Source organism: Vitis riparia, chromosome 12 (assembly GCF_004353265.1).
Source record: "Vitis riparia cultivar Riparia Gloire de Montpellier isolate 1030 chromosome 12, EGFV_Vit.rip_1.0, whole genome shotgun sequence".
Lineage (NCBI taxonomy): Eukaryota > Viridiplantae > Streptophyta > Magnoliopsida > Vitales > Vitaceae > Vitis > Vitis riparia.
Genome location: NC_048442.1, coordinates 4,120,480 through 4,146,738, shown reverse-complemented (window position 1 = coordinate 4,146,738; position 26,259 = coordinate 4,120,480). Strand labels below are relative to the sequence as shown.

At 30.8% G+C, this 26,259-nt stretch overlaps 2 protein-coding genes across 5 annotated transcripts; both read right to left on the bottom strand.

Annotated features, from left to right (window-relative positions):
• Positions 1-327: 327 nt before the first annotated feature.
• Positions 328-6,018, bottom strand: LOC117926893 (probable leucine-rich repeat receptor-like protein kinase At1g35710). Of its 4 annotated transcripts, none has more exons than XM_034846199.1 (8): positions 2,820-6,018; positions 2,225-2,713; positions 2,031-2,113; positions 1,824-1,931; positions 1,623-1,745; positions 1,338-1,553; positions 688-983; positions 328-598 (listed from the first exon to the last, which is right to left on the bottom strand). In XM_034846199.1, exons 1-2 carry the CDS (start codon positions 6,013-6,015, stop codon positions 2,316-2,318), a joined length of 3,594 nt encoding a protein of 1,197 aa, XP_034702090.1. In that variant the 5' UTR covers positions 6,016-6,018; the 3' UTR covers positions 328-598; positions 688-983; positions 1,338-1,553; positions 1,623-1,745; positions 1,824-1,931; positions 2,031-2,113; positions 2,225-2,315. The 4 variants fall into 4 exon arrangements, with proteins under 4 accessions (XP_034702090.1, XP_034702091.1, XP_034702089.1 ...); XM_034846200.1 differs by having other exon boundaries at positions 1,434-1,553; XM_034846198.1 differs by having other exon boundaries at positions 346-598; positions 688-1,553.
• LOC117926860 (cytochrome b561 and DOMON domain-containing protein At3g61750-like) lies at positions 539-1,722 on the bottom strand. Its single transcript, XM_034846153.1, has 3 exons — positions 1,623-1,722; positions 688-983; positions 539-598 (listed from the first exon to the last, which is right to left on the bottom strand). The coding sequence occupies exons 1-3, from the start codon at positions 1,720-1,722 to the stop codon at positions 539-541; spliced, it is 456 nt and encodes a 151-aa protein (XP_034702044.1).
• Positions 6,019-26,259: the final 20,241 nt, after the last annotated feature.

Here is a 26,259-nt window from a genome sequence, read left to right as displayed (position 1 = left end):
GTTAAACGTTTTTAGAGAAACACTTCAATTAAAAGCATTTCCTATAAAAACACTTTCAATCGGACATTAATTATCTTTAGTTAATTATCATCAATTCCTAAATATAAATTTGTTCTCCTTATCGGGGATTTTACTAAAATGCTTTTTTTTTATTATCAAATTAAACTACGCAAGTGTAGGAAGTAGTTTTGTTCAATTTGCTCTTATGCTCTTTAGATCATGTTCTCCTTGAGTTGCTTGTTTTTTCTTAACAAAAAAAATACAGTTTGTCACCCATTTTGAAGGGAGATAATAACGAAAAACTCATAGTTAAAAAAAAAAAAAAAGTGATTTCAACAGTTTTGGGAATTATCACTCTCAACAATCTATTAAAAAATTGTAAAGATTACATGTTGGATCTCCCCAGCCCCAAGGACACTTACTGTCACAAGAAACCCATATCCTATCTTCCACCCCGGCCTGTTTCTGCCACTCAAAGTCCAATCACAATATTCAGAGCTCCCAAGATGAGAGCAAGTCTCCCTACCAAGTGATGTTACTAGTTCCAGTACTTGCGCTGTTTGGATGTCTTGTCCGGCCTTAGAATCAATGCCATTACCTGAGAAGAAGAAAACTTAGTTTCCAGCATGCTTGAAGAAATATATTTAGTTACTGTCGAGTGAAGGCCCAGGCAGAGTGAAAACAAACCTGAAGAATGCCAAGGAAAAACACCAAGGATCCGAGGGGTCTGTGAATCTTGAATTTGGGAATGCGATAAGACTCCAGTCCATTGTAGAGTGTCCTTCCTGCGACGACAGTAGCAAGACCCGGAAGAAAACCCACAATCTGGATCGAGATATGAAGATAAAACCATTGAGGATCATGATGCTTGAAGTATCTAGGGATGATTGCCCCAGATGGAAGGAGCACGTCCCATGCAATTAGGCCCATGTCTCCATGACGCGTCTCCAAATCTCCAGTGTTATTGACACCAGAGTTATATCCTGTGAGACACACAACAGAAATTTTCCATATCAGACTTCAAAGAGTTTTATCTGAAGCTCCCACTTTATTTCCTAGATATAAGCCCCTCACGTCTAGAATGTAAAATCCTCTGTTCTCTGTTCAAATTACAGCTTTGCAATTGGAGTCAATACATCTCGTATTCAATTCAATCCTCATCTTTTTATGGCCTCCTAAATTCTAAGACCTGTCTGGGTTGTCCAGTTTTGTGAAAAATTACATCATGGGGACCCAAGAGGATGGGATTTGATTCAATGTTAGGTACAAAATTTTGGAAAAATCTGCAAAACCCTCAACAGTTGTGACCACAGCTCAAGACCAAGGTGGAAATTTACAATCTAATAATGCTGATGAATGCTTCATAGACTGCTCTACGAAACTAGAGTTTGTCAGAATGCCTGTCCTTTGTTGAAAGACATGAAGATCCTCACATTCTCGAGCAGGAAGAACCTTGGCCGAAAGTAGTCGGCAAAGGATAAGAAAGCTGGGATCATTTCACACTGAACTTTACTCCAGCTGCTTTGGTTAACCGGATTCATCCCAGAGAAACCCTGTGAAGATGGCAGCCTTGTTTTAGGTCTTTGAATAGAGTGAAATAACAGAGCAGAAGCTGATCAAACCTGGCATGGAGGGCCCCCCATTAATAAAATCAACTTGTCCAAGCATCCGGTGATGCAGATTGTTTGGCAGCCTCAGAAGTAGAGACACGGTCATCGGCATTCCCGCACTCCTCCACGACAGCCCTGCATCACAACCAATTTACGGGTCTATTACAAATGAGAGAGAGAAAAAGAGATTTTCATGTTAATGAAATCATTCACCTTAGGATCGAACTGAAATGATAAACATCAATGATTCCGGATGATTGAATTTGAGTGCATCCCCAGCAGGCTCTTCATATTCAGTAGCCTACTTGGTTACTGATACACCTGCAAAATTGGAAGCAACAGGAGGTAAAATCATCACATTCTTTAACAAAAATGTCATCACATACGACTCTTTAGATGATATAGATACAAATGAACTACCTGATTGAGGGGCCCTTCAAAGGAAAATATGTTCCAAAGGTTGCAAGGACATCACATGGTGGCAGATCATGCTTCTGAATAACCTACACATTCCACCCTTCAAATATATTAGAAAAATAATATAATTGTAGTTTTATATTATAATAGAAGTTAAAAAAAACAAAGAGAAATTATGCACGATTGCTTGCACCCACCTCATGGATGTCATAACAGTATGCCTTCTTGCTTTTACATTTTTCAGTAATAATCAATCGATAACAAATTTACATGGAGAAGTGAGAACCCTCAGCTAGTTTCATCCCCATGACCATGAGCCAGCAGCTCACCCAACGTAATCACAGAAAACGGTTTTGACAATGGTGGCCACTGTTTTGAGAGTGCTCGAGCAACTTGTTGCATAGTTGGCCGAGACTGGGGATTAACACACAAACATGCAAATGCCAACTTCACTGCAACCACTACTTCCTCTGCCACTTGATTCACAGGAGGTGAGGGGCGCTGGTCCATCACATCATTCAACAGGAAATGGTCGACCGTTGATGGTGATGTAGATGAGGAGGACGCTGATGATAACAGGGATGAGATGAGTTCTCCGGGATGCCTTCCCATAATTACTTCTAATGTCACAACACCGAAGCTATAAACATCGGTTTTATTATCCACCTTCATCGTGTAAGCAAGTTCTGCAAAGAAGATTAGATCATGCTCTGCTCTGCTAAGCAATTAGAAACGTTACATATGACGTATAGAGGCCATTTAGAGATAAGCAAGGCACTAAGAAAAATGTACCTGGAGCTGTATAACCAAAAGTTCCTGCAAATGAAGTCCAATTAGATGAGTCTGACTTTAAAAGCCTAGCCGTGCCGAAGTCAGATACATGAGCTTCATATTCTGAATCTAACAAAACATTGTTGCTCGATATGTCTCGATGAATTACAGGAGGTGAGCAATCATGGTGCATATACGATAAAGCTTTAGCCACGCCTTTAATAACGTTTAGCCTCACAGTCCAATCTAATCTTTCTGCTTCTTCGTCGTTGGATAGAATGTTTTGCAAACTCCCCTTTTCCATAAACTCATAAACCAAAAATGAGTTCTTTGCAAAGGAACTGAAGCCATAAAGCTTGACGATGTTGCGGTGCCTTATCTGTGTTAAAGCATAAATCTCGCTTTTGAAAGCTTTCAAATCAGCCATATCTCCATCTTCTGATGAGTGAAGCTTTTTCACAGCAACAACCCGACCTGTTGGCAACTCAGCCTTGTAAACAGTACCATATCCTCCAGTGCCAATACACTGTTTCGAACTGAAATTGTCGGTCCCCTGTATGATGTGCTCATACAACAATTCCCCATCATGGCCCCATATTGCAAATAGATCTTCAACATCTGCTTCAGGAGACTTGGTTTTTCTCTTCCTCAATTTTTGGAAAAGAAAAAAAATGCCAATAACAAAAGCAAGTAAGAACAATAGACTGCTCACAAGTAGGAGTATTACGAACAAAACAGAAAACTTGTTGGCCTTCTTTCGACTAGCATTGCATGGCTTGAGATGAGTGACATTATTACCACACAGACCTTTATTATTTTTGAATGCCTCAAATGGAGCAAAGGCTTTGATGTTGGGGAGAGGACCTTCCAACTGATTGTAGGATATATCAGCAACTGTCAAACTTCTCAAATCATCAAACGTGTGTGGGATGGTGCCAGATAGCCCGTTGTGGGAGAGATTCAACGTTTCCAGGTTCTGTAATTCTCCAAGCAGCGGTGGCATCTCTCCTGTCAACATATTTTGACTAAGATCGAGACTTTGAAGATGATGCATCTTTCCAATTTCGTCAGGAATGCTATCCACAAATCTATTCTCGCTCAAGTTCAAGGACCATAATTTCCAGAAGTTTCCCAGTTGCTTGGGAATTGGACCGCTTAAGTTGTTTGATGCCAAGTCAAGGAATTCAAGATTGGATAAGCTTCCCAATTCCAGAGGAATACTTCCTGAAAGTTTGTTGTTGCCTAGCAACAACTTGAACAGTAAAGGAAGCATACCCAATTCTTTTGGGATCTTCCCAATTAGATGATTTGAGGAGAGATCAAGTTGTTGCAGTTGAATTGCTTTCCCAAGTTGAGGTGGTATAGCACCAGAAATTTTGTTGTTGGAGATGTTCAGGTTTGTGAGCATGTGACACTCCCCCCATTTCTCAGAAAGCTCACCATAAAAATTGTTATTGCTCAGATCAATATAATTTAGATTAGGGTATACACCAAAACTTTCAGCTATGTCTCCAGTAAGTTGGTTTTTTTCAAGCCTAACTCTGAATAAGCTAGTGCAATTTTTCAAGCTCTTTGGAATAGGACCAGTGAAATGGTTCATTTGGGCTGAAACTTTTTCAAGAGCATTACCAAGGCATATCTCTTGTGGTAGGTGGCCAATGAAGTTATTCTCAGCCATTTGCAAAGATTTCAAATGAGTGATATTATTCATTTCTGGAGGAATGGCACCACTGAGTTTGTTGTGATGAAGAGCCAAAGTGGTTAAGCTGGACAAGTTTCCTATAGAAGCTGGTATTGAACCACTGAGATTGTTAAATGATAAGTCAAGAATATTAAGCGATCTCAACAATCCGATTTCTTGAGGGATATAACCAGAAAGGTCATTTTGAGAAAGATACAAAGTGGTTAAGTTCCTCAAGTTTCCTACAAAAGAAGGGATTGGACCAGTGAGATTATTAATTCCCAACTCAAGAACTTCAAGAGATCTCAGTAACTCAAATTCTTGAGGGATGAATCCAGAAAGTTTGTTACCATAAAGATATAAAAGGCTTAACTTGGACAAGTTTCCTAAGGAAGCTGGTATTGAACCGCTAAGATTGTTGTCGGCCAAGTCAAGATTCTCAAGTGATGTCAATAATCCAATTTCTTCAGGAATGGAGCCAGAAAGTTGGTTACCATAAATGTATAAAATAATTAAGTTCTTCCAATTTTCTATGGAAGTTGGTAGTGAACCATTGAGATTGTTATATGACAAGACTAGATAAGTAAGAGATCTCAACAATATAATTTCTTGAGGAATAGAACCAGATAGGTTGTTTGAATTAAGGTACAAAGTGGTTAAGTTCCTCAAGTTACCTAAGGGAGAAGGGATTGGACCAATGAGATTGTTAGTTGACAAATCAATACCAGTAAGAGATCTCAATAATCCAATTTCTTTAGGAATAAAACCAGATAGTTTGTTTCTCGGAAGGAGCAAAGTGGTCAAGTTCCTCAAATTACCTATGGAAGGAGGGATTGAGCCAATGAGATTATTAGCTGACAAATCAATAACATTAAGAGATCTCAACAATCCAATTTCTTGAGGAATAGAACCAGATAGGCTGTTTGAATTAAGGTACAATGTGGTTAAGTTCCTCAAGTTCCCTATGGAAGGAGGAATTGGGCCTTTGAAATTATTAGAAGACAATGCTAGAAAGCTAAGAGATGTTAGAAATCCAAGTTGGTCAGATATTACACCAATGAAATGATTGAAACGAAAGTCCAAAACTGTGATCAGTTTGGAAAGATTGCCAATGTTGATTGGAATGGTTCCATAGAGGGAGTTGTTATAAAGATTAAGAGTAAGGAGGTTGGAAAGTGATGAAAAATTGAGATTATGGAGTGTACCTCTCAAACCGCAACTTTGAAGGTCTAAACCGGAGACACTTCCTGACCTGTGACAAGTCACTCCGAACCAATGATGGCAAGAATTGCGTCCAGACCAAGAAAAGAGGAAAGATTGGGTTTGATTATCAAGACTAGCCTTCCATGTTAGAAGAGCGAGTGCTTCTTGATCTTGTTCAACTTTCGAAAAAGAAGTGATAGGTGTAGAGGCAAATGTAAAAGTGACATGGAATGATGATATTGAGCACAAAAGGAAAAGGAGAAATATGAAGAAGCAAGGAGTGATGATGAGTCGGGGGAGTAAGGAGTAGGATGAAGAATATTCAAGGGTCATTGTTGAATTGGTAGAAATGAAGTTATTAGGGGGTTTACTTGGAGGGAAGGAAGAAGATGAAACACTTATTTATAGGCTTAAATGTGATACATCCAATATTTCCATTGGTTTGTGTTGACATCCAACTACCTCATTGGTCTACAATTAATGGAATTGAAAAGGATCTGAGTATATACATTAATTCAATTCCACACTTATTTTATTTTATTTTATCAAAATGCTCTTAATTTTTTAATTAAAATGAAATTATTAAAAATATTCCTTTTTCACTCCATTCACTTTTAAATATAATTTGTTTGAAATTAATAATTACAATTCTTTCTAAGAAGTAAGGATCAAATATGCCCATGTCAATATCCTAGTTGATATAGGAAGTCCACTTGAGCAACATTACTTGTACATGTGCCTTCATATAAGCCACTTGATATTTTTTTTTTCAAAAATTAATAAATATAAGCTTTAATGAGAGCAAAGAGAATCGGGTACATATTTTATTATTAAAAAATCTGCCATGAAATTTTTTTTGGTAGGCTTACGTTTTGCATAAGATATATATATTCATTTTGCATCAAGAAATTGAAAAACAAAAATTGATTTATTTACTCAATTCAATTCAGAAAACTTATTTTTGATTATTTGTGGTTTAGTTCAATTCCATGACTAAATAATTGGCCATGTTTATTGGGTCTTAAAGTCTTGGTCAAACTTGATGTAATATTTTAACTACCAATGAAAAATAAATAAAGTGATAAATTGACTAAGAGCTCATTTGGAAAGTAGGGCCAAAAATGGCTTCAAACTCTTAAAGAGTATGTTTTACTAAAAATTAATCATTTGAAAAAAAAAAATTGTAATCATTTTAAAGTTATAAAACAATCGAGGGTACTTCTTAAATAAAGACTTGATAAATACTTCTAAAAGACATTATAGAAAATTCATGAAAAATATTTGAATTTCAAATAAATGTTCTTGTTAAAAAAAAAAAAAAGAATACATTTTTCAAGCATTTTTATTAAAAAGACTTTCAAATATATTTTTACTTGATATCCTTGAATTGTTAATACGATTGTGAACTCCATTTAATTTTTTTTCTTTAAAAAGTTGGGCAAATCATAAAAAATGGTAGGTCATGTGTGATAATTCTTTTCAAGGATCACCATGTTTACAAGTTCATGTTAGTCCTCAAGTAATGATTTAAAAGTTGACAATTTCATAATTCTAATTATACCCTCTTTTATCTTTTCCTCTTATTCCCATTCAACTTTACTTTCTTTTTTTTTTCTTTTATAATTTTTTTACTCATTTTTGTTATGAGGTATTAATATTATTGTTTAGATATTAGTAGAATTATTCATGTTATTATTAATATCATTCTTATTAATATTATTTATTATTTTTATAATTATTATGGACTTTATTATTCATATTTTTAATATTATAGTAAAAATAATATTATTATATTTTTATCATTAGTACTATAAAGAAACCCTAGAAGATAATTTATATATATATTTTTTAATTTTTAAGGCTTGTAAGCTTTATTAAAAAATTATTTATTTATTTATTTATTTTGCCTTTTATGCTTTATATGCTACATTAAGACTAATTAAATTATTATTGACACCCCATTAATATTATTATTTATGATATTAGTTTTATATAATTAATAAAACTAATATTATATCAAAGTTATAGATATGACAAAAATGCATTGATCTTACAACATTAATACTTTAAATATATAATATATTAAGACATAACCTAATTTTATTTTAATTCTTTTTTTAAACAAACACCTGTGAATACTTGCTCTATACTCCATAAAATTTTCTAAATGGCTTCAAAATGTAAGCACAACATTTATATATTGTACTTAAAACAGAAATACGCTAAAAATATAATGCATTATGACAAGCCTTAATTTTACTTTTTCACAATTATAAAAACAAATATTTTTATTGTAATATTTTCTTAACAGTTCTATTACAAAATTAAACATTTTTATTGAGTATTAAATTTTCAATTTTATCAAACAACACTTAAGTTTAGACGTTTTCACCAAAAAATAGAAAATGACTAATTCCTATTGTATTATTTTTAGTAATTAAAACAACATTTATTGGTTATGTTTTTTAATAAATTTTGGGGAAACTAAATCCAGATATATAATATTTTTTATAGAGCTTATATTATATTGGTCTAAAAATTTTGTTATTTTAAAATTTTAGACTAATTATTTTTTCTAAGGAGTTTCTTGTATTGGTCTAAAATTTTTTCCTCTGGGAATTCTTTAACATTATCTTTCAGGTCATATGATAAGCATAAGATTATATTTGTAAAAAAGCATCATTTTAACATTTTAGTCATTTTCATTATTGAACAATCAAATTACATTCACCATTTAAACCTAAAAATAATAATAAATACTTTTGGCTTCTATTAATTCAACATCGAAGTTTTTGAATTTTGAATTTTATGAAACAACAGGAAAGTCTAGATATCTTCATCAACAAATAGAAAATGACTATTTCAAAAATGATTTCTTAGTTATCAATTAAAATTTACACACAAAAATGATCTCTTAGTCATCAATTAAAATGTACACATTTAAGGCATATGATTACCTAAGTTTCAAGTATATATATTTGTACACTAAATGTTATAAAAATGACGTATTTAAAATGAAAATGTTCTTACTCTATTTTAAAAATATATAATATCATATGAAAATAAAGGAAAAAAGAAAAATACACAAGATATGATATCTATAATGATAATAAACTTGGATTCAACAACCAATAACACAAATTTCTTATTTTCAAATATATATAATATAAGAGAATTTACGTTCTTAAATTTTAATAGGTCTAAAAAAATAAATATAATAAAAATTGACTGATTGAATTGATGAATATATATAAGATTTCCTTTCAATTATGCACACTTTAATTATGATGTTTTCCGTGTTCAATAGGGTAGAAAATTCACTATATGACTAGATTCTTATCATTATTTGTTATCAAGGAATCTTGACCAAATATTCATATTCAATTATGCACACTTCAATTGTGATGTTTGTCGTATTCAATGAGGTAGAAAATGCACTATATGGCTAAATACTTCTCATTATTTGTTATGAAGAAATCTTGCCCAAATATTCATATTATTAATCACCCACACCAATTATCCTAGTTGATGTAGGTGGGTTCAATTGAAATAAATAAAATAAAAATTGATTGATGGAGTAGATGACTATTTATATAAGATTTCCTTTTTAATTATGCATACTTTAATTATGATGTTTGCCATGTTCAATAGGGTAGAAAATTCACTATATGGCTAAATTTTTATCATTATTTGTTATAAAGGAATCTTGACCAAATGGTCATATTCAATTATGTATACTTCAATTATGATGTTTGTCGTGTTTAATAGGGTAGAAAATTCACTACATGGCTAAATTCTTATCATTTTTTGATATCAAGGAATCTTGATCAAATATTCATATTATTGGTCACCCATGCCAATTATCCTAGTTGCTGTAGGTGGTTCAACTGAAGCCACTTATGTACGAGCCTCTGTTTATTAAGTTATAGTACTAAATATCTTATAATAAAAACAAAGAAAGTGACAATGATGCCTTGTAAGTGGTCCAATTGAAGTGAACTAGATATGGTCCCAATATATTAAATTGAAATGTTATATCTTTCAATAGGGTAGAAAATTCGTTGTATGGTTAAATTCTTATAATTATTTGTTATCAAGGAATCTTGACTAAATATTCACATCATTAGTCATTCATGTCAAAGACCCTAGTTGATGTAGACGGTCCAAATGATGCCAACTATATATGGGCCTCTATTTATTAAGTTATAGTACTAAATATCTTATAAAAAGACAAGGAAAGTGACAATGATGCAAAGTGGTTCAACCGAAGTAAACTAGATATGGGCACTATATTAAATTGTAGTGTTATATATTTTATGAAGAACAAAGAAAAAGATAACTGAATTCCTCATAATAAGAATTTAGGAATACCTATGACAATGCTAGGTAAACTATATAGTGTTTTTTTTCCTCTTTTGAAAGTAAAATTTAAATAAAAGCTACAATTATTTTAATGTATATGACTATTTAAGTAGCAAGTATAACATGTTTTCACCCATGCCAATTATCCTAGTTGATGTAGGTGGTTCAACTGAAGCCACTTATGTACGAGCCTCTGTTTATTAAGTTATAGTACTAAATATCTTATAAAAAAAACAAAGAAAGTGACAATGATGCATTGTAAGTGGTCCAATTGAAGTGAACTAGATATGGTCACAATATATTAAATTGAAATGTTATATCGTAGAAAATTCGTTGTATGGTTAAATTCTTATAATTATTTTCTTATCAAGGAATCTTGACTAAATATTCACATCATTAGTCATTCATGTCAAAGACCCTAGTTGATGTAGACGGTCCAAATGATACCAACTATATATGGGTCTCTATTTATTAAGTTATAGTACTAAATATCTTATAAAAAGACAAGGAAAGTGACAATGATGCAAAGTGGTTCAACCGAAGTAAACTAGATATGGGCACTATATTAAATTGTAGTGCTATATATTTTATGAAGAACAAAGAAAGAGATAACTGAATTCCTCATAATAAGAATTTAGGAATACCTATGACAATGCTAGGTAAACTATGTAGTGTTTTTTTTTCCCTCTTTTGAAAGTAAAATTTAAATAAAAGCTACAATTATTTTAATGTATATGACTATTTAAGTAGCAAGTATAACATGTTTTCATGTAAATAGGATACTATACCATCCCCAATAATAATTCCCGTTTTTTTTTTTTTTTAATCTAGAACTCAAAGCTATTGTCTTTGCAATGTTAGGCATAGGGAGATTTGTTTAACAATAATAGTTGGTGTATTTCTATGCTAAATTTTATAAAAATGATATATTTAAAATGTAAATTTTCTTATCTATTTTTCAAATAATATTATTTGAAAAAAAAAAAGAAAGAAGGAAGGAAGAAAGAAAAATACACATGGCATGATTTCCATATAATAAGAATAAATTTATGATTTCCATATAATGATAATAAATTTGGATTTAACACTAATTGATTTTTTTTTCAAATATATATAATATAAGAAAATTTATGTTATGATTTTTTTATAGGTGCAAAAGAGATAAATACAATAAAAATTGAATAACTGAATAGGTAAATGATAACTCATTCACTTTTAAGAAGCTTAAGCTTTTGAATAGATGTGACTTAGTTTACCCCTCTTCACCAAAAAGTAGAATAGACTAATTCAAAATGGTTTCATGGTTTTCAATTGAAATTTTTTGTATATATTTATATATAAATATAAGACTTCCTTTTTAGTTGTACGCACTTTAATTAAGATGTTTACCGTGTTCAATGGGGTAGAAAAGTCACTTCATGGCTAAATTTTGGTCATGATTTGTTATCAAGGATTCTTTACCAAATGTTCCTATTGTTGGTGACCCATGTCATGGATCCTATTGATGTAGACGGTCCAATTGAAGTGAACCATACATAGGCTTTATTTATTAAATTTTAGTGTTAAATATATGATAAAAAAATAATGAAAGTAACAATAATGTTATTTAAGCGGTATTATTGAAGTAAACTAGATATATGCACCATATATCACATTTTAGTTTTAAATATCTTATAAAAGAACAAAGAAAGTGGTACTTGATTTTAACATGTCAAGGTTGAAGACACAAGTTATGGTTTCCACACAATGAGCATAAATTTTGATTTATATAAATATAAAAGAGAATTCATGTTTTGATTTTATTTTTTATAGGTTTAAAAGAAATAAATCCAACAAAATTTGAGTAACTAAATAGATAAATGAAATTCAATCACTTTGAGTAGCTTAAGCTTTTAAATGGTTGCTTAGTTTACACCTATTCACCAAAAAATAGAAAATGGCTAAATAGTAAATACAAGAAAATTAAATAAATACAATTCCTTGTGAAAATGATGACGTTCCATGCCTCATAGGAATAGAAATTTTTAACCAAACTTGATACCATTTTAAAGTATCAATGAATGAAGTAAAAAAAAAATCAAGTGGCTTAGGTCATAAATTTTATTTCAAGATCATCTAAGATATAAGTGAATTAAAAATGAATTTTTAAGGTTATGAATTTTAAATTCCTCCTTTATTCATTATTTGTATTAAATTCTTTTAACTGTTTTTTCTCATCAGAAGTAAACTCTTTTAACTCTAATATTTCTTTCATAAATTTTATCCTTAGAACATAAGCCTTCTTATTTCTCTTAATATTTTGTAAATCATTTATGTTAAATTTCAAAGCCAAATTAGCTTTCATTTCTTGATCTACTTTTTTCTCATTCAAATGCATAGTTTGTTGTGAATGCTTATAGTAGTTCATCTGCAAGTGAGACCCATAACCTATGAACAAAATAGACATGCTTTTCTCCATTTGGAAGTCTTAAAGGAGTTGGTTTTTGGACCACAACAAGGACTTTTAGGTGAGTTAACAAAAAAAAAAAAAAATGAGATTTTAACATGTAGTATCTCCTATATGTAATTTAAACACTCTTACTCTAGACTTGTACATATAAGTAGCTATTAGGAAAAAAAAATTAATGCACAAAAATTGGGATGAGGAAGTAAAAGAAACTCATTACAAATAGATTGAAGAGGACCCAACTAGCATCACAAATAATAGCTGAAAAACAATTAATAAAGCCAAAATGAGGTTTAAAAATAAGGTCCTTTTGCTTAATTAATCAACTATTCTAGTTGGGGAATGCACCATATGTGGGTCCATGAATTAAATGATTTTACAAAATATTTCACAGGAAAAATGTTACATGGCTTACAATTTATTAATTTATTTTCAATTAATTCATTTGTACTAATTATTATGTGTCCATTTAGATATGGTTCTTGTTTTCAATTTTTATTCCAAAAAATAGTAATAACTTCTATATAAAATATAAAAAATTGTTAAAGTTTTACCAAAAAAAGAAAAAAAAAGTTCTTTTTAATACTAAGGTATTAAAAAAAATGTTACTAGTTCAAATTTAAAAATTTTTTAAAGTAAGTTTTGAAAATATAAAGTAAGTTTATACTTTTTGTATAAAAGTTTCTACTTTTTATATAAAAATTTCTATTTTTGGAACCAAAAAATCAAAAAATATATTCAAACAAAACCTAAATACTTAAATGAAAAGTATATCAAACAATAATATTTAACTTAAACTAATAATTAAAAATGATTAAAAAAAATATAAGCAAAAAACCAAATTTAGTAAAGAGATTTGAAACCAATTAATTTCTAATAAAAAATTGCTCATGCTTGACCCATTATAAATTCTTTGCTCCACTTGAAATCATCTTTAAAATCTGTCTCATAGTTTTCACATATATTCATGACTTTGATAGGTAGTGTCAACTTTCAAATACACAAAATGACAAAAATAATTGCTTGTGCTTGACTCGTTTTAAAGTCTTTGCCCAACTTGAAATCATCTTACAAAATACTTGTTCCATAGTTTTCACATGCATTCATGACTTTGATAGGAAGTGTCAAATTTTGAATAACAAAAAACACCAAAATAATTGATCATGCTTGATCCATTTTAAAGTCTTTGTCCAACTTGAAATCATCTTAAAAAATATTTGTCCCATAGTTTTCATATGCATTCATGATTTTGATGGGTAGTGTCAACTTCCGAATAACAAAAATGACCAAAATAATTGCTCGTGCTTGACCTATTTTAAAGTATTTGCCTAACTTGAAATCATCTTAAAAAATTTTGTCCTATAGTTTCACATGCATTCATGACTTTGATAGGTAGTGTCAACTTCACGCTTGACCCATTTTAAAGTCTTTGCTCAGCTTGAAATCATCTTAAAAAACTTGTCTGCATTCATGACTTTGATTGGTAGTGTTAACTTCTGAATAACAAAAATGACAAAAATAATTGCTCGTGCTTGACCCATTTTAAAGTCTTTGCCTAAGTTCAAATCAACTTTAAAAACTTGTCCTCTAGTTTCACATGCATTCATGACTTTAATAGGTGGTGTCAACTTCTAAACCAAAATGACTGAAATAACACTTGTGCTCAAGCCATTTTAACACTTGTGTAATGATGTCACTTATCTCCTCGAATTTTCTTTTGAGAAAACTATTATGGAGGTGACTAGAAACTTATCGGATTTATCCAACCTCACCTTTAGACAAGTCAGGCAATCCCTTGAGGACCTTACTCCATAAAAAGATCCTATTTTTTGTTATTATTATTTTATTTATCTTTTTTTCTAGTTTTTATAAGCTATTTTAAATAATTATTGATAGTTTTTTTATTTTAATTAAATGATAAACTAAAAAAAAAGTGAAAAAAATGCTCAAACTTGTATAATTATGTAGAATTTTTTTTTTAGTCATTGAGACATTAATTCAACTATTTACCCATTATAGTCATTAGGATTTATTATTTTAATTTTATTATTCTATAAAGAAAATCTATTGATTTTATTTTGAGAACTTAAAAGGTTTTAATAAGTCTTTTTATCTTTCTCAACTTGGTAGTTTTGGATCTCATACTATATTTTTCACGTAGTAGAAAAAAAATTGCAACTCAAATATACAAAGGAAACAAACTATATGTCCTACAAGTCTTATTGGCAATATATAAGAAAAAACTCTAGAGCTAGATAATTATTTAAAATAATTGCTCGTGCTTGACCTATTTTAAAGTCTTTGCCTAACTTGAAATCATCTTAAAAAATTTTGTCCTATAGTTTCACATGCATTCATGACTTTGATAGGTAGTGTCAACTTCATGCTTGACCCATTTCAAAGTCTTTGCTCAGCTTGAAATCATCTTAAAAAACTTGGTCTGCATTCATGACTTCGATCGGTAGTGTTAACTTCTGAATAACAAAAATGACAAAAATAATTGCTCGTGCTTGACCCATTTTAAAGTCTTTGCCTAAGTTCAAATCACCTTTAAAAACTTGTCCTCTAGTTTCACATGCTTTCATGACTTTGATAGGTAGTGTCAACTTCTAAACCAAAATGACTTAAATAACACTTGTGCTTGAGCCATTTTAACATTTGTGTAATGATGTCACTTATCTCCTTGAATTTTCTTTTGAGAAACCTATTATAGAGGTGACTAGAAACTTATCGGATTTATCCAACCTCACCTTTAGACAAGTCAGGCAATCCCTTGAGGACCTTACTCCATAAAAAACTCCTATTTTTTGTTATTATAATTTTTTTTTATTTTTTTTATAGTTTTTATAAGCTATTTTAAATAATTATTGATAGTTTTTTTATTTTAATTAAATGATAAACTAAAAAAAAAAAGTGAAAAAAAAATGCTCAAACTTGTATAATTATATAGAATTTTTTTTTTAGTCATTGAGACATTAATTCAACTATTTACCCATTATAGTCATTAGGATTTATTATTTTAAATTTATTATTCTATAAAGAAAATCTATTGATTTTATTTTGAAAACTTAAAAATTTTTAATAAGTCTTTTTATCTTTCTCAACTTGGTAGTTTTGATGTCATACTATCTTTTTCACGTAGTAGAAAAAAAAATTGCAACTCAAATATACAAAGGAAACAAACTATATGTCCTACAAGTCTTATTGGCAATATATAAGAAAAAACTCTAGAGCTAGATAATTATTTAAAATAATTGCTCGTGCTTGACCTATTTTAAAGTCTTTGCCTAACTTGAAATCATCTTAAAAAATTTTGCCCTATAGTTTCACATGCATTCATCACTTTGATAGGTAGTGTCAACTTCATGCTTGACCCATTTTAAAGTCTTTGCTCAGCTTGAAATCATCTTAAAAAAACTTGTCTGCATTCATGACTTTGATTGGTATTGTTAATTTCTGAATAACAAAAATGACAAAAATAATTGCTCGTGCTTGACCCATTTTAAAGTCTTTGCCTAAGTTCAAATCACCTTTAAAAACTTGTCCTCTAGTTTCACATGCTTTCATGACTTTGATAGGTAGTGTCAACTTCTAAACCAAAATGACTGAAATAACATTTGTGCTTGAGCCATTTTAACACTTGTGTAATGATGTCACTTATCTCCTTGAATTTTCTTTTGAGAAAACTATTATAGAGGTGGCTAGAAACTTATCGGATTTATCCAACCTCACCTTTAGACAAGTCAGGCAATCCCTTGAGGACCTTACTCCATAAAAAACTCCTATTTTTTGTTATTATAATTTTTTTTTATTTTTTTTATAGTTTTTATAAGCTATTTTAAATAATTATTGATAGTTTTTTTATTTTAATTAAATGATAAACTAAAAAAAAAAGTGAAAAAAAAATGCTCAAACTTGTATAATTATATAGAATTTTGTTTTTTAGTCAATGAGACATTAATTCAACTATTTACCCATTATAGTCATTAGGATTTATTATTTTAAATTTATTATTCTATAAAGAAAATCTATTGATTTTATTTTGAAAACTTAAAAAGTTTTAAAAAGTCTTTTTATCTTTCTCAACTTGGTAGTTTTGATCTCATACCATCTTTTTCACATAGTAGAACAAAAATTGCAACTCAAATATACAAAGGAAACAAACTATATGTCCTACAAGTCTTATTGGCAATATATAAGAAAAAATTCTAGAGCTAGATAATTATTTAAAATAATTGCTCGTGCTTGACCTATTTTAAAGTCTTTGCCTAACTTGAAATCATCTTAAAAAATTTTGTCCTATAGTTTCACATGCATTCATGACTTTGATAGGTAGTGTCAACTTCATGCTTGACCCATTTTAAAGTCTTTGCTCAGCTTGAAATCATCTTAAAAAACTTGTCTGCATTCATGCCTTTGATTGGTAGTGTAACTTCTGAATAACAAAAATAACAAAAATAATTGCTAGTGCTTGACCCATTGTAAAGTCTTTACCTAAGTTCAAATCACCTTTAAAAACTTGTCCTCTAGTTTCACATGCATTCAAGACTTTGATAGGTAGTGTCAACTTCTAAACCAAAATGACTGAAATAACACTGGTGCTTGAGCCATTTTAACATTTGTGTAATGATGTCACTTATCTCCTTGAATTTTCTTTTGAGAAAACTATTGTAGAGGTGACTAGAAACTTATCGGATTTATCCAACCTCACCTTTAGACAAGTCAGGCAATCCCTTGAGGACCTTACTCCATAAAATGCTCCTATTTTTTATTATTATTACTTTATTTATCTTTTTTTTTTTTCTAGTTTTTATAAGCTATTTTAAGTAATTATTGATAGTTTTTTTATTTTAATTAAATGATAAACTAAAAAAAAAAGTGAAAAAATGCTCAAACTTGTATAATTATATAGAATTTTTTTTTTAGTCATTGAGACATTAATTCAACTATTTACCCATTATAGTCATTAGGATTTATTATTTTAATTTTATTATTCTATAAAGAAAATCTATTGATTTTATTTTGAAACTTAAAAAGTTTTAATAAGTCTTTTTATCTTTCTCAACTTAGTAGTTTTGATCTCATACTATCTTTTTCACGTAGTAGAAAAAAAAATTGCAACTCAAATATACAAAGGAAACAAACTATATGTCCTACAAGTCTTATTGGCAATATATAAGAAAAAACTCTAGAGCTAGATAATTATTTAAAATAATTGTTCGTGCTTGACCTATTTTAAAGTCTTTGCCTAACTTGAAATCATCTTAAAAAATTTTGCCCTATAGTTTCACATGCATTCATGACTTTGATAGGTAGTGTCAACTTCATGCTTGACCCATTTTAAAGTCTTTGCTCAGCTTGAAATCATCTTAAAAAACTTGTCTGCATTCATGACTTTGATTGGTACTGTTAACTTCTGAATAACAAAAATGACAAAAATAATTGCTAGTGCTTGACCCATTGTAAAGTCTTTGCCTAAGTTCAAATCACCTTTAAAAACTTGTCCTCTAGTTTCACATGCATTCATGACTTTGATAGGTAGTGTCAACTTCTAAACCAAAATGACTGAAATAACACTTATGCTTGAGCCATTTTAACACTTGTGTAATGATGTCACTTATCTCCTTGAATTTTCTTTTGAGAAAACTATTATAGAGGTGACTAGAAACTTATCGGATTTATCCAACCTCACCTTTAGACAAGTCAAGCAATCCCTTGAGGACCTTACTCCATAAAATGCTCCTATTTTTTATTATTATTATTTTATTTATCTTTTTTTTTTCTAGTTTTTATTAGCTATTTTAAATAATTATTGATATTTTTTTATTTTAATTAAATGGTAAACTAAAAAAAAAAGTGAAAAAGAATGCTAAAACTTGTATAATTATATAGAATTTTTTTTTAGTCATTGAGACATTAATTCAACTATTTACCCATTATAGTCATTAGGATTTATAATTTTAATTTTATTATTCTATAAAGAAAATCTATTGATTTTATTTTGAAAACTTAAAAAGTTTTAATAAGTCTTTTTATCTTTCTCAACTTGGTAGTTTTGATCTCATACTATCTTTTTCACGTAGTAGAAAAAAAAATTGCAACTCAAATATACAAAGGAAACAAACTATATGTCCTACAAGTCTTATTGGCAATATATAAGAAAAAACTCTAGAGCTAGATACACGTTAACTTGCTCTCAGAAGTTGATTCTACCTTCTCAATTGGCACACAAGAGCCTTCACTTGAAAACATTAAAATTAATTAAAATAACATAAGATCTAGTGAATAGTTGTGATACACAAGTGTTATGATGGTCAAAACAAATTTAGAACATATTAAAAGTTATAATATGATGTAAGAAATATATGAGATTTAAAAATATTTAATCATGATTTTAGACATATCTATGGTCAATCTATTAGCTATACATAAGCCTACTACTTGTGGCAATACCACATCAACATGATCTTTAGGATGTCACTATCCTAGATCACACTACCAAGGAACTCATTTCTCGGTCATCCATTTAAGGACACAATAAAGCATAATTTACCGTTTCAAACTCTACCACCTAGTTTGATATCGAAACCTACAACACCAATTTATGGCCCCCTCCCTTACTACATAAGTGGTGTGGAATTTTAGATTAAAACTAAATGAAACACCCATTGATATATGTGTTATGCATCATACTCATTATATATAAATCTCTAAAATTTTAACAAGTTATTTAAAATGTAACAAACTTAGTTGGTGTTAACATGGAACCACCTCCTTATCATCTCTAATTAATTAAATTGGAAAGGATTATATACATGAGCTCAATTATACTCCAAACTTATTTTGTTTTATTTTATTTTATTTTGTCGAAATGCACTTAATTTTTTAATTAAAATTTAGACATGCAATTACCTATGAAATAATTACAAATTTTCCTTTTTCACTCTCTGCCTTTTTAAATATAACCTATTTAATATTAACAATTACAATTTTTTTTAAGAAGAGAGGACCAAAAATTCCTTAACAAAGGCCCACATCAACAACCTAGTTGATACAGGAAGTCCACTTGACTAGCACTACCTATACATATGCCTTCATAAAAAATAAAAAATAAATCTCCTTTGAGTATGTGAAGCCAACATGGGATGAGGGGGCAAGTAGGTATTGCATCATCAAAACAAAAGAAAAGACCAAATGAGGTAATAAGACGATCAAATAAGATTAGAGAGTATAAATATGCATTTCCAGAATGTTTGCAATCTTATATTGTTCATGTAAAAAATGTGGGAGCAAATGATAATTGTGGATACCGAGCTATAGCTTCTACTTTGAGCATGGGTGAGCATGATTGGCCATAGGTTAGGCAAGACATGTTTTGTGAGTTATATACATATTGTGTAGAGTATGACGAGTTATTTTAGGATAACTTGCGAGTTGATGAGCTCCTTCATTCCCTAAATTTGTTTGATAATCCTGCTTTGATTGATAGATGGATGACTGTCCCATATGGGCCATATTGTGGTTTCTAAATACCATGTTGTGTTTGTCCACATATTTCTCCATCAGTGCCTAACATTCCTGCTTTTTTGATTGATGCCATTGTTTATAACTATGTGGAAGATTATAATAATTGGTTTTTGTTAATAACAATTATTTTATGAATGTAATGTCATGAAAACTAATATATTTTATTTCCAATTTCTTAATTTTAAAGAAGTTATTTACCATAATATAAAATTGATTTATAGGTTTTGATGCAACTTGGAGCCCTAGTGCCACCTATATTACAAGCAGCCAGTATAGGAGTCGATATCAATGTGCTTAGAGTTGGGCAACTCCATATGTACCCGCCATTGAGATGTTTCATGATTTAATTTCTGAGAATGTTATCATATAAGATACTGTTCATTTGGATGTTGATGTAATTGTATTATAAATGTTGTAGGGCAATGTAATCAAGGAAGATACTGTGTTTTTGAATGATGATATATGATCTATTGTATCATTATTGTTGTATGATGGTTTGGATGTCAATTTCACTTTGAATATTGATGGTAGTGTTTAGGTTATATACAACCATTAAAAAAGTTGCAAGCATAGGAGATTACAACAGTAAGATCATATAACATGGAAAATGTTTGCAAAAATGTCATAATGCACAAAATGATTATGATTATGATTATGATTAAGATTAGGATTTGATAATGTGAATTGTTAAATCACCTAAAATCTCTCTACCCTATTGTTTTTTTTGTTAGAAACTAAATCTTATGTGTGAATGGATTAAATACTCTCTTCGTCAACCTCTCAACTGCATCTATTTATGATTCTTCTAAATTGATTTTACCTTGTCTAGAATTAACATTTGAATAACTTGGATTTGCTTCAGATCTTCAAGAACCAAGGAAGTAGATAATACCATAATTATTGCAAAAAATGAAACAAAATTATTAACCTAGTCTAAAATACTAATAGAGATTTATGATTTTTATAGAAACCTTTTGAAAAATGCATATATATAAGAAATAGAATTGAGTTTTATAAAAATTTAAACATTTTTTAAAATATATTTTAGTTTTAATTTTTATCAATTTAAAAAAGTAGATAAAAACATGATTTCTAGCATGATAGATTTTAAATAGAAGAAGTTTTCATATAGATATATGTATTTAAGGAAAACAAATTAATTACCCTCACATAGTGATAACTACTGAGCCTTGATGATATGAGTTGTTTCTCCTTAATGATGTCTTGACAAGGATTGTTGATAAAAATAAAAATCTTGGTGATGCTTCTATCCCATTAAACATGACAACTTGTAAGTAAATTTTGTCAAATATGAATACATGTAAGATTTACTCATAATTAAAAAATCATTTTAATAAAAAAAAAATAGCATAAAAAATTAATTTAGCAATTGAGGAGGAATAGTATATATATATATATATATATTAAATTGTTATCTCCAAAAAGCTCTAAAGAGGTTGAATGATCTTTTCATTTGAACTTAAATTTGAAATGAATTGTGGTTGAAGAATAGATTTCCATGTAAAAAGAGCTCGCTTATACTAATCAAGTAAAAGTATGTTTGATAGATAGAGTTTTTAATAAAAACATTAGAAAAATGTCTTCTTGTAATATGAATATTTATTTGAAATTCTAGTATTTTTCCTATTGTTTTTTTGTCTTTTAAATTTTTTAGAATGCTTATATATATATATTAGAAAGACATACCTTTTAAGCATCAAAACCATTTTTGGCCTTACTTGGAGCATTTCCAAATGGGCTCTGTACTTGTTTATTTATTTTTTATTGGTAGTTAAAATATTACATCAAGTTTGACTAAGACTTTAAAACCAATTAAACACAACCAATATCATTTCAATGGACCAGTTTTCCTTGCCCCAAATGTTTGGCCATTTTCTATTTATTCATTTAAGATTTATTCATAAATAAGTTTTCTAAATTAAATTGGATAGTGCATTCAATCATGTAATTTTTCTTATTTTTATTTCCTTCATGCCTTTAAGAAAAACATAATATAAATTCTCTTATATATGTACTAAAAAAAAAAACCTCATTTTTTTTAATTGTTAAACCTATTAAAATTATTGCTTGTAGCAACGGATTGTTTCAACAAGTGAGTAGAAGCTTAAGCTTATACCACCATAAAAAATAAGGATGTTTCTAAATTCGTTTGGAAAAACATCGTTTGTCAGTTCGGAATCCCCTAAGCGATTGTCATTAACAACGGGCCACAATTTGGTAACAACGTTTTCCCGAAGTTTTGTTAGGAATTGAAAATAAAAAATCTCTATTCGACTCCCAGATATCCCTAAAGTAACAGGTAGGTAGAAGCGACAAACAAGACCCTGTTGAATTCGTTAAAGAAAAGACTTGAGGGAGCAAAAGGAAAATGGGTAGACAAACTACTAAGTGTGTTATGGGCTTACTGAACCACTAGCAGAAAGCCCACAAGGACCAGGACATTCACCCTGACATATGGGATGAAAGCAATTATCTCGACAAAAGTAAGAATGCCCATAGCTAGAATAGTCGTGCGAGAGGCAGGAAATGGTAGTAATGATTTACAAAGACATTTGGATTGGGCAGATGAAGAAAGGGAAGCAGTCGTAATCCAAATAGCTTCTTATCAATAGAGAGTCATCGCATTATAATAAGTAGACACGATAATGAACATTCTATCCAAGGGACCTAGTGCTAAGACGAGTGTTTGAAAATACATCGGGAACAAGAGTCGAAAGCTTCAAGCTAATTAGGAAGGCTCGTATATTGTAACCAAAACAGGAGATTTCGGGGCATACAATCTACAAACTATGGATGGAACACCGCTGCCACGATCATGGAATATAGCAAATTTTAAGAAGTATTGCCAATAATGCATGATGTTTAAAACATATTAAGCCTAAAATATTCAAAGTCGATTGGGATAAATTGTGTCCGACCAAGAATACTTCCATTTATTAAATAAATAAAAAAACCAAGCAAAAGGCAAACTGAAGAACTTAAGCCCAAAAATGGTAAACAAAAGGTAGAGCAAAATCAATAAAAACCACAAAACCAAACGACATGAAATGCAAGGCTAAAACCACAAAGCCAAACGATGTGAGCAACAAAACAAAGGGCATAAATGCCAAGCGGCATAAACCGTAGCAAAATAAAAAAGGAAAAATCAAGTTAAAGTCGAGCGCATGAACCCCAAAAAAAGGCTAAAAGCAAAGTGAAGCCAAGAAAAGGCCTATGAATACATAAAAGTGATCATATAAAGAAAGAAGCCCTAATTGGCCAAATAGCACCAATTTAACATATAAGACAAAAATAAACCTAAATGACCAACATTGTCAATAGAAAAAAAAAAAACCAACCTAGTCAGCATTATCAACAAAATAAAAAGCCTATTCGGCCACATTACTTGATCAATCTTGCACACTCTTATCCTAACTACCCTCGTTGTCAGGAATTGAAGCTTTTGCATCCAACTCCACTTCATCATCAAACGGGATACTAGAGATGTCTCCATTAAATTTGTGTTTTCTCATGTAGTAGTTGTGGCCATAAAAGAACATGTCATCCACTTGTTTTTAGTACACCACTTTGAAATCCTCTTTCTTTTTTATGAAGTTGGCCTTAACTTGCTCGAGCTCAAGCCTTAAACGGGTGCTTTCTTCCTCTGCCTTGGCTTTGGCGGACCCTAAGGAAGCATCGTCCATCTTCACACTCCTAATCTCTACCTAAAGCACATCATTTGCAAGTTTCGTCTTCCTAAGTAGGCCAGCTCCCTCCTTCACCTCCTTCCAAGCTTTGGTAGTGGCGGTTTGGGTAACCTCAAGTTCAGTGCGTAGCCCTTGCTATTCAGCTACAAAATGAACCACAAAAGCTCTCATTTTTTTTCAATCGCTAACAGTCTCTAAAATAACTCACCATGCTATTGTTGGGATTGGGCCCTAGAAAGCATGACATGATGTAATAAATTGAGATTCATTTATAAATTTATTTATTTATGTTTCGTGGTTTCCCTTAAATATCTCATTTGTATTAATTGGTTATTTGAGAATATATGTCCCACATCACTTACATTGTACAAGACTTTAGTGCATTAGGAGTTGCACAAAAGATCCAAGTCATGGGTTCCTTGTAGAGTGATGAGTTGTCTGTAGTTGGTTCATGGATTTGGGTTATCCATCTAAGGTTGTAGTGCACTACCTCCTAATTGGAGAGATGGCCTGTCTTGGTTGTCGAGATGGTTTTTCCATGGTGAGTGTACTAGTGTATGTGATGCACATTGGACTAGACCTATGGTGAATCATGACACAAGGCTATCAATTTTCATGATTCACCAAGCTACTATACTACATGAACTCTCAACCTTGAGAGAATATTGAGCTTGTGCTAAAGTTAACAAGATGCTTTGACCTATGGATGAGACCCTAAAGTGGTCATATATCCCTATGGATTGGGTCACTATTGATGGAGGCTAGTGGCAATAGATATTCTCAATAGAGGCACCATGATATCTCATGGATTGAGACAGTGTGTCCCCTTAGGTGATCCAAAGGACATGTGATCTAGAAGACTATGACCATAGCATTTCTTTTAGTGGAAATCTGACATATGCTCCTTTGAGCTAGAGTATGTCAATTGATCACATAATAAGTAGGATTTTTAACTCAAGGATTGGAGATGTAATCTTGATAGGTGATAGCACTACCTTGTTAGATTGCGGACACTAGTTCATGGGACTTTGCATGTAGTGGATAGTAAGTCATGGATCCCAAGCTTTGTCTCGTTGTTATTTACATAGGATATTGGAGTGCAATTAATTCTTTTTAGTGGAATGTTTAATCAACTTCAGAATTGGATTCTGAGGGAGCCAGTACTCCTATGGGTCTCAATGGTCCCTACTCTGAGCTCATATACCATGATGAAACATTTTATAAGGGATGAATTGGCTCTTAGTTCATTCTTATGCCTAAAGGCTTTTCGGTAATTACACAAGGTTGCATAAAGGATAGTGAACAAGTTCTCTAGATTGGGCTAATTAATTAATTAATTAGACGGCCTTATGTGGTTAATTAATTAATTATGACACATTTTGGAAATTATTAAATAACCTAAGCCTTGGTGGGCTCAACTCACATAAGCCTAGTAAGGAAACCCTATACCTCATATGGATTAGGCTTTCCATAACTTTTAGAGTGACTTTGTCTTCCACCTCCAAAGAAAAAGAGAGATAGTGAGAGCTAAAAGATCATCCTTTCCAAAGTCCATTCTTTAAAGTGTCAAGATTGTGATTTGAGTCATTGGGAGGAAGATCTTGGGTGTACGAGAGTGCCAGATTCATTATTCTTCATCTGCACCGAGCAAAATTGATTTGAGAACATCCAAATCAAAGGTAAAGTTATGTAATGGATTTCTTCTTGATGCTAAAATTATAAAAATATGATGGTTGTTTTTTTTTTTTTTTTGCTTATGTTGTGTAGGATCTAAAGGCCTAGGGTAGTTTTGCATGCACCTATACAATCTAGGGTAAGGGAATGGAGAAATCCAGGGTTCCCAGCAACTGCTACATTAGATTACAAACCCCAACTATGATCTACATAAAAGATATGATCAACAAAAATTACAAGTCCTAAAGTAGAATGAAATGAAGCAAGAGAGAAAACTCACCACTTCTGTCATTTGCAAGGCAAAATATCTACGCATGCTTAAAATTACCTTGATGGCAGTACTAGGAGTACCATGAGGGATCCGGACAATAAAACTCTACTCTGGGTCATTATCAACCTCAACCGGAATGCATTAGGAAGTCGGAAAAAGCTCATTCATATTGGACACAGGACATTCCAGAGTAGGGAAGCACTTTTGTAGGTCATCTATCTCCTTCCAACTTGGGATGTTGATAGAAGTCAGTTGTGGTTGAGATTTTGGAACTGGGCTACCCGACACCACCAATGGATCTCCCATAGAATGAAAATGGATTGAGTTGGCATTAGATTGTTTGACAACATTCCATGCATGATCTTAATTGTTTGATGAGTAACAAATAAATCAATTTCTTGTTGCAATATATATATATATATCTCATACAAAACGTAAGCCTATAAAAAAAATTCATGGAAAATATTTTATAGCTTAATAATAAAATATGTGTTTGGTTCTCTTTGCTCTCATTGATGTTTCTATTTATTAATTTTTGAAAAAAAAATTAAGTGGTTTATATAGAGACATATGTACAAGTAGTGTTGGTC